Source organism: Barbatula barbatula (assembly GCF_947034865.1).
Source record: "Barbatula barbatula genome assembly, chromosome: 11".
Lineage (NCBI taxonomy): Eukaryota > Metazoa > Chordata > Actinopteri > Cypriniformes > Nemacheilidae > Barbatula > Barbatula barbatula.
Window position 1 is genome coordinate 23,062,063 of NC_136774.1, and position 13,564 is coordinate 23,075,626.

Consider the following 13,564-nt stretch of genomic DNA (forward strand, 5'->3'; position numbering starts at 1 on the left):
TCCCTCCCTCCCTCCCTCCCTCCCTCCCTCCCCTCCCTCCCTCACTCACTCACTCACTCACTCACTCACTCACTCACTCACTCACTCACTCTCACTCACTCACTCACTCACTCACTCACTCACTCACTCACTCTCTTTCTCTCCTCACTCACTCCCTCACTCACTCACTCACTCACTCACTCACTCTCTTTCTCTCCTCACTCACTCCCTCACTCACTCACTCACTCACTCACTCACTCACTCACTCTCACTCTCACTCACTCTCACTCCCTCACTCCCTCACTCACTCACTCACTCACTCACTCTCTTTCTCTCCTCACTCACTCACTCACTCACTCACTCACTCACTCACTCACTCTCTTTCTCTCATTCACTCACTCACTCACTCCCTCACTCACCTACTCACTCACTCACTCACTCACTCACTCACTCACTCACTCTCTTTCTCTCACTCACTCCCTCCCTCACTCTCCCTCCCTCACTCACTCACTCACTCACTCACTCACTCACTCACTCACTCACTCACTCTCTTTCTCTCACTCACTCCCTCCCTCACTCTCCCTCCCTCACTCACTCATTCACTCACTCACTCACTCACTCACTCACTCACTCACTCACTCACTCACTCTCTTTCTCTCATTCACTCACTCACTCACTCCCTCACTCCCTCACTCACCTACTCACTCACTCACTCACTCACTCACTCACTCTCTTTCTCTCACTCACTCCCTCCCTCACTCTCCCTCACTCTCCCTCCCTCACTCATTCACTCACTCACTCACTCACTCACTCTCTTTCTCTCCCTCCCTCCCTCCCTCCCTCACTCACTCACTCACTCACTCACTCTCTTTCTCTCTCTCACTCCCTCCCTCACTCACTCACTCACTCACTCACTCACTCACTCACTCACTCACTCACTCACTCACTCACTCACTCACTCACTCACTCACTCTCATCTTACATGAATAATCTTTCCGCACTGGGTGGGTGAGATGATTTTCAAATGTACAGAGAATCTGTTTTGCGTACCGCACAGCTGTCTCTCAGGACGTCAAACTTGCGCTGGATTTCATCTCGATGGGCCTTGAAAAAAGAAATAAGAGTGAAAATCGGCATATTTGCAAAAGCGTGCACTCTGGCAGACTAGTGCAGAAAGTAGTGAAGTGCACATGAGCCGTGTTGAAGCGTTATGACAGGTGTGATGTCATGCATGAGAACAGACGTGGGAAGATGTTTACTGCGCTGTGAGGATGAGAAACACAATGGACCACCGACAGAAAAACACAGGATTGTTCTGTATGACTGAAGGACATGAGCATGACATGATACTGAACATATCGAGGGCTGAATGAAGCTGAGCGTGGTATGCTTTCCTCCTCACCCGGAGCACCGTGATCTCCTCCTCGGCCTCTGCGGTGGTCTCCTCCAGCTCAGTCCTGGCCTGCTGTAGTTGAGTTTCGAGGACGCGGCGTGCCGCCTGCAGACTGCTGATCTGAGACTCTCTCTCCTGAAGGGACAGCGTCAGCTCGGACACCTGCCTCTTGATCTCCAGCTTCTGTTCCTCGTGCTCAAGACCCATCTGTGAACGATCATATAATATTTATTTTCTTATATAAATAAAATACATAGGCACTGTTTCATATGGCTTAGTGTAAGCCAGAACTATTTCTTCAAGAATTTAGGCTATTTAAGTCACCTTATTTACAGTGAAATCCAGTACTGAACAAAAAACGGAACTGATGTGCATCTTGAGACCAAACAATGACTCTGGTTTATTTTAAGATCTGTCAGGCCAAGTTATTTTTTGTAGTCTGGGGACTAGTCTTAGGCCTTGTCTGTGAAACCGGGGCATACTGTAATACACAAAGCAACTTATTTAAGTATTCCATGGCTCTCTGGAATACTATAGTACGATATATTCTGATCACTAAAACCCACATCCGGTACCTCAAGTCATCTCGCCCAGTTCAGTTTAATGCTCATAACTAAAAATCAAACATGAATATGTCTCATTAATAACATTGTGTATATGCGATTATATCGATTGGTTTGATCCCATCATCACCTCTCTGATTCTGGCCTCCAGCTCTTGAACTCTGCTCTTGTTCGTCTGTTCTTGTTGCGTCAGCTTCTCCAGATGTTCCTCCAGTTTTGCATTCTGGGCCTCCAGTTTACCAGCCTGAGATTCTAGATAAAACTTCTGCTGTCTGAGCTCAGAGATCATCTCCTCTTGAGCTTTCCTGAAGAACACAAACATCAAGAACACACATGTGCACACGAAGAAGGCTGGTGTTCCTCAAGCGTTTGTTTTCTTGTGACTTCTTTTACTGTACATTTTTTGTTCGGATTAACTGTCTCGCACACAGAACATGTCAACTCAGTCCAGCTTCTTAATATAACACACAGTTCTGTATTTTTCACATGAACCCAAAGATCTTCATGAGTTGCTTCTAATGACATTAATTATATATATATATATACACACAGTATATAAATGTGTATTAGTTAACAGATTGAGCCCATTGATCCAAAATGTTTTACTATGCGCTTCGACTCAACGTAGCTATAACAAAATAACAATGCCATAAAAAACATTTACCATGATTTCACTACAACAAAAAATGAAATATGAAATATTATGTCAAGATAACCATGATTTGGATTTTATATTTGATTAACCTCATGCTTAAACCTAAAAAATGAAGAAGAGAATATCGTTTTCGAATAAGTGATAAAAAACAATATAGAAAGCACAATGGTGACACCATGTACACTGGTCATATCAGAATACCACAGTAAAAAAAGGGCTGCCCAACAAACATGCCAATCCCTTTTAATTCTTTCTTAAGAAGTTGCCAGCCAGCGCCAACACAGAACTTGGATGGCACCCTTGAATATTAGCTTTTATTTGAACATACAATATATAAAATGTGCGTCCAAGTGTATCACAGTGTTAACATCAAAAGCAGAGCTTTATTTAAAAATTCTGCCAAGTAAAAACTTTATCGCTTGTTATTTACCACAGAGCAAAGTGGGCGTTATATAACAACCCTTTTATATAACACTGAACACAGCACTATGACAACACACACCAATGGTCAATATTTAAATGTTAAAAACAATCATAATCAAAATCAGGCACGTGCACAGATAAGGCTCGACCACGTGCCCTTTTGCCCTAAAAGTGCCCTTGTATGGTGTTTTTTTCCATTAAATCGATGCTATTTGTCACCCTTCACGTCTGTGTGCCTGTTTTACAAATATTTTGCCAATGAACGGTTAAAAAGAGCTTGTGATCAAATCTTGTTGGATACGCTTCCACCTCCTCTATCTTGACTGATTTGCAGTTCATTCCACAGCAGCTGAACGTCTTGCAAGGGTAATGTTGTCATTAAATAAAAATCTGGTCGTTTGAACAAGTACAGTTTGCTTTACGCAAGAATCATTATGTCTAAAATGTTCATTTTTATGTATTTGAGGTGTGAGACATTTGGGACCGGAGAGAGGCTTTGCATTTACCTGCACTTAACCTGCATGTGCACACAGCTGCATTTCATCTTTTGTAAATGAGATTTTGGCCACATGTATTTTACTACAGGAAAACAGCAGCCGTATAGCTACAACAACGTTGTTACCTGTTGATTAAAACGGCGATGTATATCTGCATTTTAGTGATGACGGAACAAAAGCACATTTGCACATTCGCTGGTCAAAAACGGCGTAACGTGCAACTGCATTCGAGTTTGACACAAAGCCACTGAGTGATCCTCGTCACCTTGGTGAGAAGAAATGTATTTTTTCATTTATGACTGATGACATACACTTCATTTATTAATCAATCGTGATTAATTCACTATGTGATGAGTTTTCCAAGCTGGCATCACCTTTTCAGAATAACGCTTTAAAAATATTTAAAAAGCAATTTTCGTTACATTACATTACATTAAAAGCGTTACATTATACATTATACTCTTATTCGTGTGCAAGTCGTTAAATCATTCGATTTTAAATGGTTACAGTATAGTGACTGCTTCTACCTGCACGGCACAACGCAACACTATTGTGGTCCCGTACACACGGTATACACACGGTATACACACGGTATACACGCGGTATACACGCGGTATACACACGGTATACACACGGTATACACAGTCTAAAGGCTGCGCATCCGTATTACATTCTCCTTCGTGCTTGACTGAACAGAAACACAAGATTATGCCTTAAAGCACATTTTGTTTTGTATTTTTGTAAGCACATAGCAAGTTGGGGACTTATTAAACACTGTAAAGTGTTTGGGAACTTCATCCAATTTCATTATATTTCCTATCTGTTAGACTCTCTGTTATTAACAGTGAGTAGATCTAAAGCTTTTGAGACTTTTATTTGGTTTCATTTGTCAGTAAGATCTGACCATCTCGTGTCAGTAAACTCACATGTTTTTCTGTGTGAAAATGCTGCTGTTGGCGGCGAGTTTGTTGGCCTCGGACAGCTCTGTGATTCTCTGCTCCAGGTTGGTCATTTTCGACTCCATGGCATTGATGGTCTGCGTGAAAGAGATTCAGAAGAGATGTTTTTCTGCTTAGCATTTATCAATTGCAAATGCTTTTCAATCAAATAAGTGAAGTTTATTGTTATAATTTTAATTTGACAAAGTCAGCATGAAATAAAAAATGGTTTGTCATTATTTTACACAGTGTTGAAGTTTTTCATATAAGTAATTGATCCGTGCACATCATTATTTCATAAAAAACTAATTTGCACCTGTAATCTTTAATCAGAAACATTAACCTCATCGCCCTCTCAAAATGACCTTTTTTCACTTCTGGGCGGGGCTCCGATGACTGACAGATTGCAAACTGCCGTTCAAATCTTTCACTTTTTAACGATCCAATCAATTGTCAATGGAGAATCAAGTCCCTCATTTCAAAGGTCGTTTCTCTCGGATATACGACATGATGAGGAAAGAAAAAGAATTGCTGCGTCCGTTTCACCCAAAAATTGAGATTTTGTCATCTCTCTCCATCCGTCCATCTCTCTCTCTCTTTCTGACCCTCCATCCATCTCTCTCTCTCTCTCTCTCTCTCTCTCTTACTCACCCATTAGTTGTCCAAACCTGGATAAATGTCTTTGTCTGGTTGAACACAAAGAAAGTTATCTGGAAGAATGTTTCCAACTGACATTTCAGGGGCAACTTGACGTTGAGTATTTCATGACAGAATTTTCATTTTTGGGTGAACTGTCCCTTCAACAGCCCTTGGTCGCTGCGTGCTTTTATTCCGTATCACATCTCTTGTAATGCACAGAATATAAAGGAAAAAAAGACATCATTTACATTTCTCGGGTGAATTGTTTTGTATAAAGATGTCCTACCGCAGCCTGGTCACCGATCACTTTGCCTTTCTCTCGAGATTCCTCTTCATATGTGTACTGTTTGGACTCCAGCAGTTCCTTCTCAGCCAAATCAGCGGTCATCTGATTCTCCAAAACCTACAAAACACACACATCACAAACAAACAGAAAGAACCTTACGGATCTGAATGTAGAGGGAAATTTAAAATAGGATCTATTGTTCAGTCACTATGATTCATAATTATATATTAGTTTCTGACATGGAGGTAAACTCTTCTGAACTGTGTGTTTCACCTTAATCTTGTCTTCATAAAGCTTTTTCTTCTGTTCCAGATGTGTCTCCATACGCTGCGCTGTGGCCTGTGTTTCACGCAGGTTCTCTTCTAGTTCCTGCAAACAGACCACAAACGACAAACCCATCAAATCTCTGCGCCTTCACCAAATAAAGAAAAACGTTTCTACGAGGAGACATCCCAGAGGAAACTGTTATTGCTCAGATGTTGCTCATTTATAGCTCAGAAGAAGAACTCAGTTGTGTCTCAGTTAGGTATCTCAGATGCTTCGCCTAAAATGTATTATAGGAGAAATAAAACAGAAACAAATGAGAGTGTGATCGTTGAAACGCATGAAGAGTCTGGAGGTGTAAATGGATGTAGATTGTCGAGGTCAAATAATCTGGATTTGATGAGAAATTGTTGAGATCATATTGAGATCTTCACTTATATTGACTTTTGGTTGCAGACTTGACAAATCTGAGCTCAGTTTAACACGTTATTGACATCTCTTCTCAAACTCTGACGGACACATTTGTGAGATTTCTGACTCTTTCTCAGGATAAATATCACATATGCAGCAGATCTTTTTGTTGTCCTTGTGCTGTTCCAATTGCTTCCATTGTTTACCTCCTTTGTAAGTCGCTTTGGATAAAAGCGTCTGCTCAATGACTAAATGTAAAATATAATTGTAATAGTTGCTCTTCATTTCATTTTACCGCCATCTAAACAACTGAGATATTTCAGAGATCTCACCGATGATTTTCATTTGGCATGATCATGGCCAGAGAGAAATGATGATCCACTCTCACAATCTGTCATTTCTGGAGTCACGACAGGCCAGAGAGCATGCTGGGAGAACACATGTCAAGCTAACACGTACAGGTGAAGACAGAAAGCGTGTGTTTAATATAATCATGAGAGGTTGAGGAGGTTTATCGTGACTAATACTTGTTACGCGTATTAGCAATAAAGGTTTTTTGTGTGTGTCGTAGTTCCTGTAGATGTGTTGAAATTGCATTTCATTGACACGTCATGTTATAAAGAACAGCGATCTGGACGACTCAACTGTTTACCTGTCTGTCGGTCTGTGTGTGTGCGTGTGGTTGTGTTTGAGATACAGCAGGGGTCCTGCGTTCACTCGCGTCTCAGTCGTACCATGATTTTGTCGGCCATCTGTTGGATCTGCTGTGACTTGGTCTGAATATCTTCTTTCAGTTTACTCTCTCGTCGTTCTACCATCTCCAACCTTTTCACCTGGTTCTCCAGAGTCTTCTTACCATCCTGTTCCAACAAACACAATATACAAAAATTGATGGAGTTTGCTGTTCCTCGCCATGAAAGCAATTTCTGTTCTGCTTCAGGCACATGATTAGTAAACTTGCTAAATACTATAGTAAAACGTTCTAAAATACTATAGTAAACAGTATTCACTGTAGTAAATACTGTAGTATACTTTAATATTTACCATAGTTAACTGTATTCTACTACAAAGCATTAACTCTAGTACATTGATGAACTGTGGTAAATACTGTGAAATGTTTTAGTATTTACTATAGTAAACAGTATTCTTTAGCATTAACTGTAGAAAACTGATGAGCTGTCGTAAATAATGTGGTATACTTTAGTGTTTACTATAGTAAACCGTATACTGTATCATTAACTTGAGTTAATTGATCAACTGTAGTAAATAATGTAGTATACTTTAGTGTTTACTATAGTAAGCCGTATACTGTAACATTAACTTGAGTTAATTGATCAACTGTAGTAAATAATGTAGTATACTTTAGTGTTTACTATAGTAAGCCGTATACTGTAACATTAACTATGGTAAATGGATAAACTGTACTGTACTGTTCTGTATACTTCAGTAAATAGGCAATAGTAAACAGCATCCTATAACATTAACGATAGTAAATTGATAAACTGTAGAACACACTGTGGTATAATAAACCGTGTTCTTATGCATTAACTATAGAAAATAAACACATCAGGAAAAATGTTAGTTTGCTCATGAAACAATGCAGGATAACCACAGGAGCAGGTCAGTTATGTCTCACCTCAGTCTCACGCAAGCGTCTGCGCAGACTGTCTGTCGAATCTTCTTTGGTCTGCAGTCGCTCCAGGTCTCTCTCCAGATGTTCTTTAGCCTGACGGACGTTCTGCAGGAGATCAGAGGCTTCTGTACTTGCCTTCACAGCCTGAAGAACAAGAAGACGGAGCCATGGGTTATTATGCCCGAGTCTTCGGTCAGTGTGTGAGACAAGACATTTCACAATGTGAAAGAGTAAAGCTGCAAGCTGGAGATCTCTACAGGGGGATGAGAAACTCCTGTTTGAAGTTAAACCCCTTTACAGAGATCTCTGGTCTGCGTCTTTATTACTTACCTTGACAAGTTTCTCCTGGAATTCTTCAAGCTTTGATTGTTGTTCTGCATTGGTCTGCAACATTAACAAATAAACATTCATCAAATGAACCGCATCAATCAATTTGATTTCCAGACTTTACAAAACGACTAACAAAACAGCTTTACACTCCAGACCTATATTTGATGTCCGGTCAAGACCACTAGCATCTAAACGCGATGCATGCTTGTCTTTTCAGCAGGATTGACCTTGTCTGAAACAGGCAATATTGTCCTTTAAGGTGTATGAATTAGATGTACCTTCTGTAGTTTTCCCAGAAGTTCTTCCATCTCAGCTTTGCCCTGTTCTTTAGCCTGAAAAACAAGATGAAGATTGACAAAACCTGTTTGTCATGAAAACAGTGACTGTGAAGCAGAACTGATGGCCGAACCTTCTGGATCTTCTGCTGGTATTCAGCAGCTTTCCGCTTAAGCTCCTCACTGGTGTGACGGGACTCCTTCAGCTCGGATTCATACAGGTCACTGCGGCGACGAGCGGCAGACAGGTTCTCCTCCAGCTGACGAATAGACACACGCATTTCCTCCAGCTGAGCGTGATACTCCTGCAGAGAAAACGTATGCACATGAGTAACAAAAGATGTTCCAAAGTTTACCAAATTAACTTAAATATAAATGATGTATTATATCGGTTGATAAACGGTCATTTTTAATGTTATCGGTCTCTGCCGATAATACAATTTAGGCCGATATATTATATCCTATAAATGATTTCCTCTGATCAAACTTCTTCAGCTGCTCACAGTTAAAATACAGCACAGTTCTGTCTTTCTGTCGCGATCAGATACAGTATTTATGAATGTGTAAATTATAGGAACAAAAGCATATTGTTTAAATCAGACTGCTGTCTGAATGCTTTCTGTCTTGAGATCTGTTAGACTCGTGGCTATTGAGAACGTTTGTTTGGGCTGCTCGGGAAGAACATCTATCGTTTGTTTGTTGAATAAAAATGTACCAGAAAAGTTTGATGTTTAAATAATGTTTAACTAGTATAAAGTTTGGCTTGATATATGATTTAACAGGGGAAAGAGAACTAACGGTTAACTTGTTTTCTGCAGTCAATGTTTTCATATAAATGTGAATGTTTTAATATAAAAGCCTTTTGTTTCAGTCTTAGGAAATGTTGTATTAATATCTAGATAGTGTATATCGGCCAATATATTGGTTATCGGCTTCCAATGTTGAAGGATCATAGGTTATCTGCCAATATGTACATAACGGTGCGTCCCTAATTTAAATCCATAAAAGCTGTTTATGATGTCTACTGTGCCAAACATGATTGATTCTTGATTGTCAACTGATTGTTCTAAAGAAGGTCAGGGATGATGACAGAATTTTGGGTTGAATTCCTCTATATCCATAAGAAAGGTTTCAGACGGTGGAAATGTAACCCAATCCAAGAAATAACCAAGCAAAGCAGTGTATATAACATGTTTGAATCACTTGAGACTGAAGCGACTCAGAAGACAAAATGTAGCGGTGAGAGTGTGAAGTAGATGAGATGTTCGGTCTACAGAAGAGAGCGAGCGAGAGAGAGAGGGAAGTGAAGAGAAAAAACATGTTCTGAGCGTCTGAAATGTCAATGAGTAGGTGGATGAAGTGAGCCGAGCCATTCTGAGTCCAAATCTGCTCCGATCTCTTTATGAGCCATTAGCTACAGCTCGCAAATCTCAAGCACTTCACGTCCGGCACGGCCACGGCTGCCTAACAAGACGTCTTACAGCGTTTCATTATAAAACAGCTACAAAATTCAACAGGACAAGCGTAGAGGACGGAATCAACAACTGTCCGTGTTTATTAAATCATGTTGGACAGGCTCCTGTGAAAACTGAGTTACATGAAGGGTATAAGAGTGAGAAATGTTCTTGAACAGCCTTTCCAAAGAATGTGATAGTAAATGGTCAGAAGAAAAGACAAATGCAAACAAATAAACATGGCTTTTAGTCTAATGAAATGAAGCAAAGGCTTCGCTTGACAGTTCACCTTTTAAGTCGCATATGATTGCCTACAATCCATTAGCCATGATTATAAACCTACAGTAAAAGCATAGAACTCTACATTACTTTAATATAATAATTTTGAAAAATATCTTCTGACCTTATTTTACGCAACAATTCTAGACCTATTTTTATGACACACCACATCACAGATATCCATATTTGCCTCCCACAACTTTACCTCCTAGTAATATTAAAGGCACAGTTCACCCAAAAAATGAAATGTTTGTCATCATTTACTCACCCTTGAGTTGTTAGAAATCTGCAAAAATGTCTTTGTTCTGATGAACACAGAGAAATATATTTGGAAGAATAAAACAGTATTGGCCTCCATTGACTTCCATAGTAGGAAAAATGTCTTTATATATGTGTTGGTTCTGTTGAACAAAAAAGAAGATATTTGGAAGAATGTAGGACAGCAAACAGTTCTGGAGTTCTGGTTTGGTTACAAGCATTCTTGCAAATATCTTTCTCTGTGTTCATCAAATGTTTGCCTATTTGGACTCAAGAGTGAGTATAAGATGACAGAATTTTCATTTTTGGGTGAACTGTTCCTTTAAGCTGTCCGCTAACAAACGGTGAAGCGTACAAAGCAAACACAAACAATGAAGAGAATATATATTTTTTTTTATTTAACATTGGCGTTATCAAATTGATAATTGCAGTCGACAGAAATAATAGAAAAGAGGCGCTTGACATTTTGTGAAATTATCTCCTCAATGGAAAATGTCATGTAAAAAAACCACCTGGTGGTGAGTCAGCACTCCTCTAATGTGACGGTTAATTCTCTATAACAGACCAATTGTTCTCCCCTACAAATAACATCAGACATAAAAATGCAAAAATAGGGCTGAAATTAAAACCCATCTGCAGTAGTTCACTGAAGATAACGAGTGAATCCACGCTTTCATTGCTAATATTGAAAAAATCTTGGGATGCTCGACATAATCTTTCAGTTTTTTGTTACATCCTCCTTGTTTTCCTTATAGAACGTGACAGAACTAAAAAGTTTCCGCGGATGAGTTTGAGAGCAGAAGAATGGATCAAATGAAAAGTAAACGGTACATTTCAAGTCTCATTGCTGCTAATTCGAACTCTCTGCCGGCTCGTCATGACCAGCATTTCCAGACATCTGCAACACCCTTCACTCCTAGGTACCATTTTTGTCTCCATGGCAACGGCAGTGCGATGGTGCCTGGCTCCGGGGGAGACGCAGCGAGCTGTTTTTGCGTTTATTCTGTCTTTTACATTTCTAACTTTAGTCTTACATTCTCCACCTCTACACACACGACTATAAGTGTCCATCGTGTCAGAAACTCTTTCTGTGGTTAGTTGCACTCATACCGTGAGCTCTATCATCACAGCTATTCTGAGCAGATGTCTGAGCAGTAAGTGATGGAGAAATGCTCACTCATACCCCGAAATGTAAATACACATTTGTCACAAGATGCTTTCTGGGTCAAACATCTACACGTACTTTAATGAAGCACAAAACACACACAGAGGAACACGGAGATGTAGTTGTTATTAACTTGCTGTGTTTGTTATGAACACTTTAATGTCAGAGAAACACAACCACTGCAGAGAACACAAGACTAAACTAATAAAGCTTTATCTTTTCCAGATCAGGATGCAAACACAGCAAAAATACATTTCTTAGTATTTGTATCTGGTTTTTCAGTACAAAAAATAAAAACATTCCTAAATCAAAATACTTTTCTGAAAAACGAAATCGTATTAAAGAAAATACTTACTATACTATAATTTCAAGATTAAATTACTATGTAATACTACAGAACACTATAGTTTACTGTAGAATATTGAGTACTACGTTATACGACAGTTTACTACAGGCTGCTATAGTAAATACTAGAAATACTACTAAAGTAAAGTATACTAAAGATTTTATATATGTAAAATAATATACTTAAAATACTTACACTTAATATTTATATGATTGTATTATATAGATATGCAATATAATATGCATTACGTTCAGAGGTGTAAAGACTTTACATAATGAAGCGTTATGTTTTTATTATCTTAGAATGAGCTATTTTTATCTACATACACCGCGGGTATTTTGTGGTTTCTATAGTAGCCCTAAACGGACAATCTGCTCTACAGAGCGCTTCGTAAATACAATATATCCTCCGGCAAAGAAGCGAAAACTTGACGACATCTCAAGTCCTCTCTAAGCCACCGTAGAGGTTTGTAAAGGAGGGGTGAAATGACTTGTTGATTGCAATTCACAACCTCACCTCTAGCCGCTGCTAAAAAAACACATTATGGTCCTTTAACTGTAGAATTCTTATTCAAATATAATCTCTTATTTAAGTTGACACAGAGCCGGCCATCCATATAAGCGAACCAAACGGCTGCTTAGGGCCTCGCCACCACTAGTGGGCCCCAAAGAGAACATGATATGTCAGCTTTTCAGTGATATATTCACTACAAACCTCCCTTTAAGCACGTAGGGCCGTACCCACATATTTTTTCTGTGGTGTGTGTCAAAATGTGTAAAATTACTGACAACATTGCAATGTCAAAAAAAGTGACGAGGCCAATCAAATGAAAGGAGGCGGGAGTTTTGGTAAAGGCTTGGGCCGGCCACGCGTTGACATCCTCACTGGCTTCATTTGAACAATATGTTTCATGAAAAGGACGAACTGAAGAACGGATCTGATTTCCCACCTGCTCTTTAATTTCCTGCAGTTTGTTGCTCTGTTCTCGTATGTTGTGCAGGAGCTGGAGAGCTTTGTCATCTTCTTGCGAGACCTCCATGCGAGCCTGCTCCAGACTGCGCTTCAGACTCTGAGACACACAAGTTTAAACTGAATCATGTTCAGACATCTCTTGTATAACACACGCAACATGCAGAACCCACAGTGCACTCGGTGATGTAAGTGGCCAGGTCTTGTTCTAAGACGGTCCTTTGGGTTTCTGAAGCCTTGAGCTCCACGTCCTTCTGCTGCAGAACCGACTCCAGATCAGACATCTTACGCTGCACTTTAGATATCTCCTGCTCCATCCTTCAAAGCAACGGAGAGGACGAAAAATTAGCACCTCGGGGAGTCTGTGAAACATCAACACAATCTGAAGAGATGAAATTGTCTATAAAAAACTTCAGCGTTTATTGGCCATATGCGGTACCTCAGTTTATGTATGTCTACAGTTCCTGTGAAGTTCTGAACTGAAGGTCCTGAGTGTGCTCGTGGACTCTGACAGATGAGATCTAAATCAACCTGCCCAAAAGAACATGTATGTTATTTAACACAATACCAAACCTTCTGCCTGTAATGTAAACATTGAAAAACAAGACAATATGAGTTAAACTTCAAATAATTCAATACAGCTCAGAGGAAAATATATTTCACCCAGAGGTCGCTCCGATGTTTTTATTTAATTATCAGCGGATGTTTCTCAAATCGCTTTGAAAATATAATTGTACAACATAACAAATCGTGGATGTATTAGGGTCAATTTAATGAGAAATGTTTGAGTGTTGATCACAGACTTGA

The 13,564-nt window shown here is 39.6% G+C and overlaps 1 protein-coding gene across 1 annotated transcript in view; it reads right to left on the reverse strand.

Annotated features, from left to right (window-relative positions):
- citb (citron rho-interacting serine/threonine kinase b) overlaps window positions 1-13,074 on the reverse strand; it is a gene marked incomplete at both ends in the record, with an annotated part of 34,986 nt that extends 21,912 nt beyond the window's left edge. Inside the window, 13 exons of the mRNA XM_079466751.1 lie at window positions 1,030-1,083; window positions 1,382-1,579; window positions 2,066-2,240; window positions 4,437-4,546; window positions 5,374-5,490; window positions 5,647-5,742; window positions 6,783-6,908; window positions 7,685-7,825; window positions 8,012-8,065; window positions 8,290-8,343; window positions 8,421-8,591; window positions 12,738-12,857; window positions 12,931-13,074. Of these exons, the coding sequence (XP_079322877.1) occupies window positions 1,030-1,083; window positions 1,382-1,579; window positions 2,066-2,240; window positions 4,437-4,546; window positions 5,374-5,490; window positions 5,647-5,742; window positions 6,783-6,908; window positions 7,685-7,825; window positions 8,012-8,065; window positions 8,290-8,343; window positions 8,421-8,591; window positions 12,738-12,857; window positions 12,931-13,074 (1,560 nt within the window). The remainder of the gene's footprint in view (window positions 1-1,029; window positions 1,084-1,381; window positions 1,580-2,065; window positions 2,241-4,436; window positions 4,547-5,373; window positions 5,491-5,646; window positions 5,743-6,782; window positions 6,909-7,684; window positions 7,826-8,011; window positions 8,066-8,289; window positions 8,344-8,420; window positions 8,592-12,737; window positions 12,858-12,930) is intronic.
- Between the last annotated feature and the right edge of the window lie 490 nt (window positions 13,075-13,564).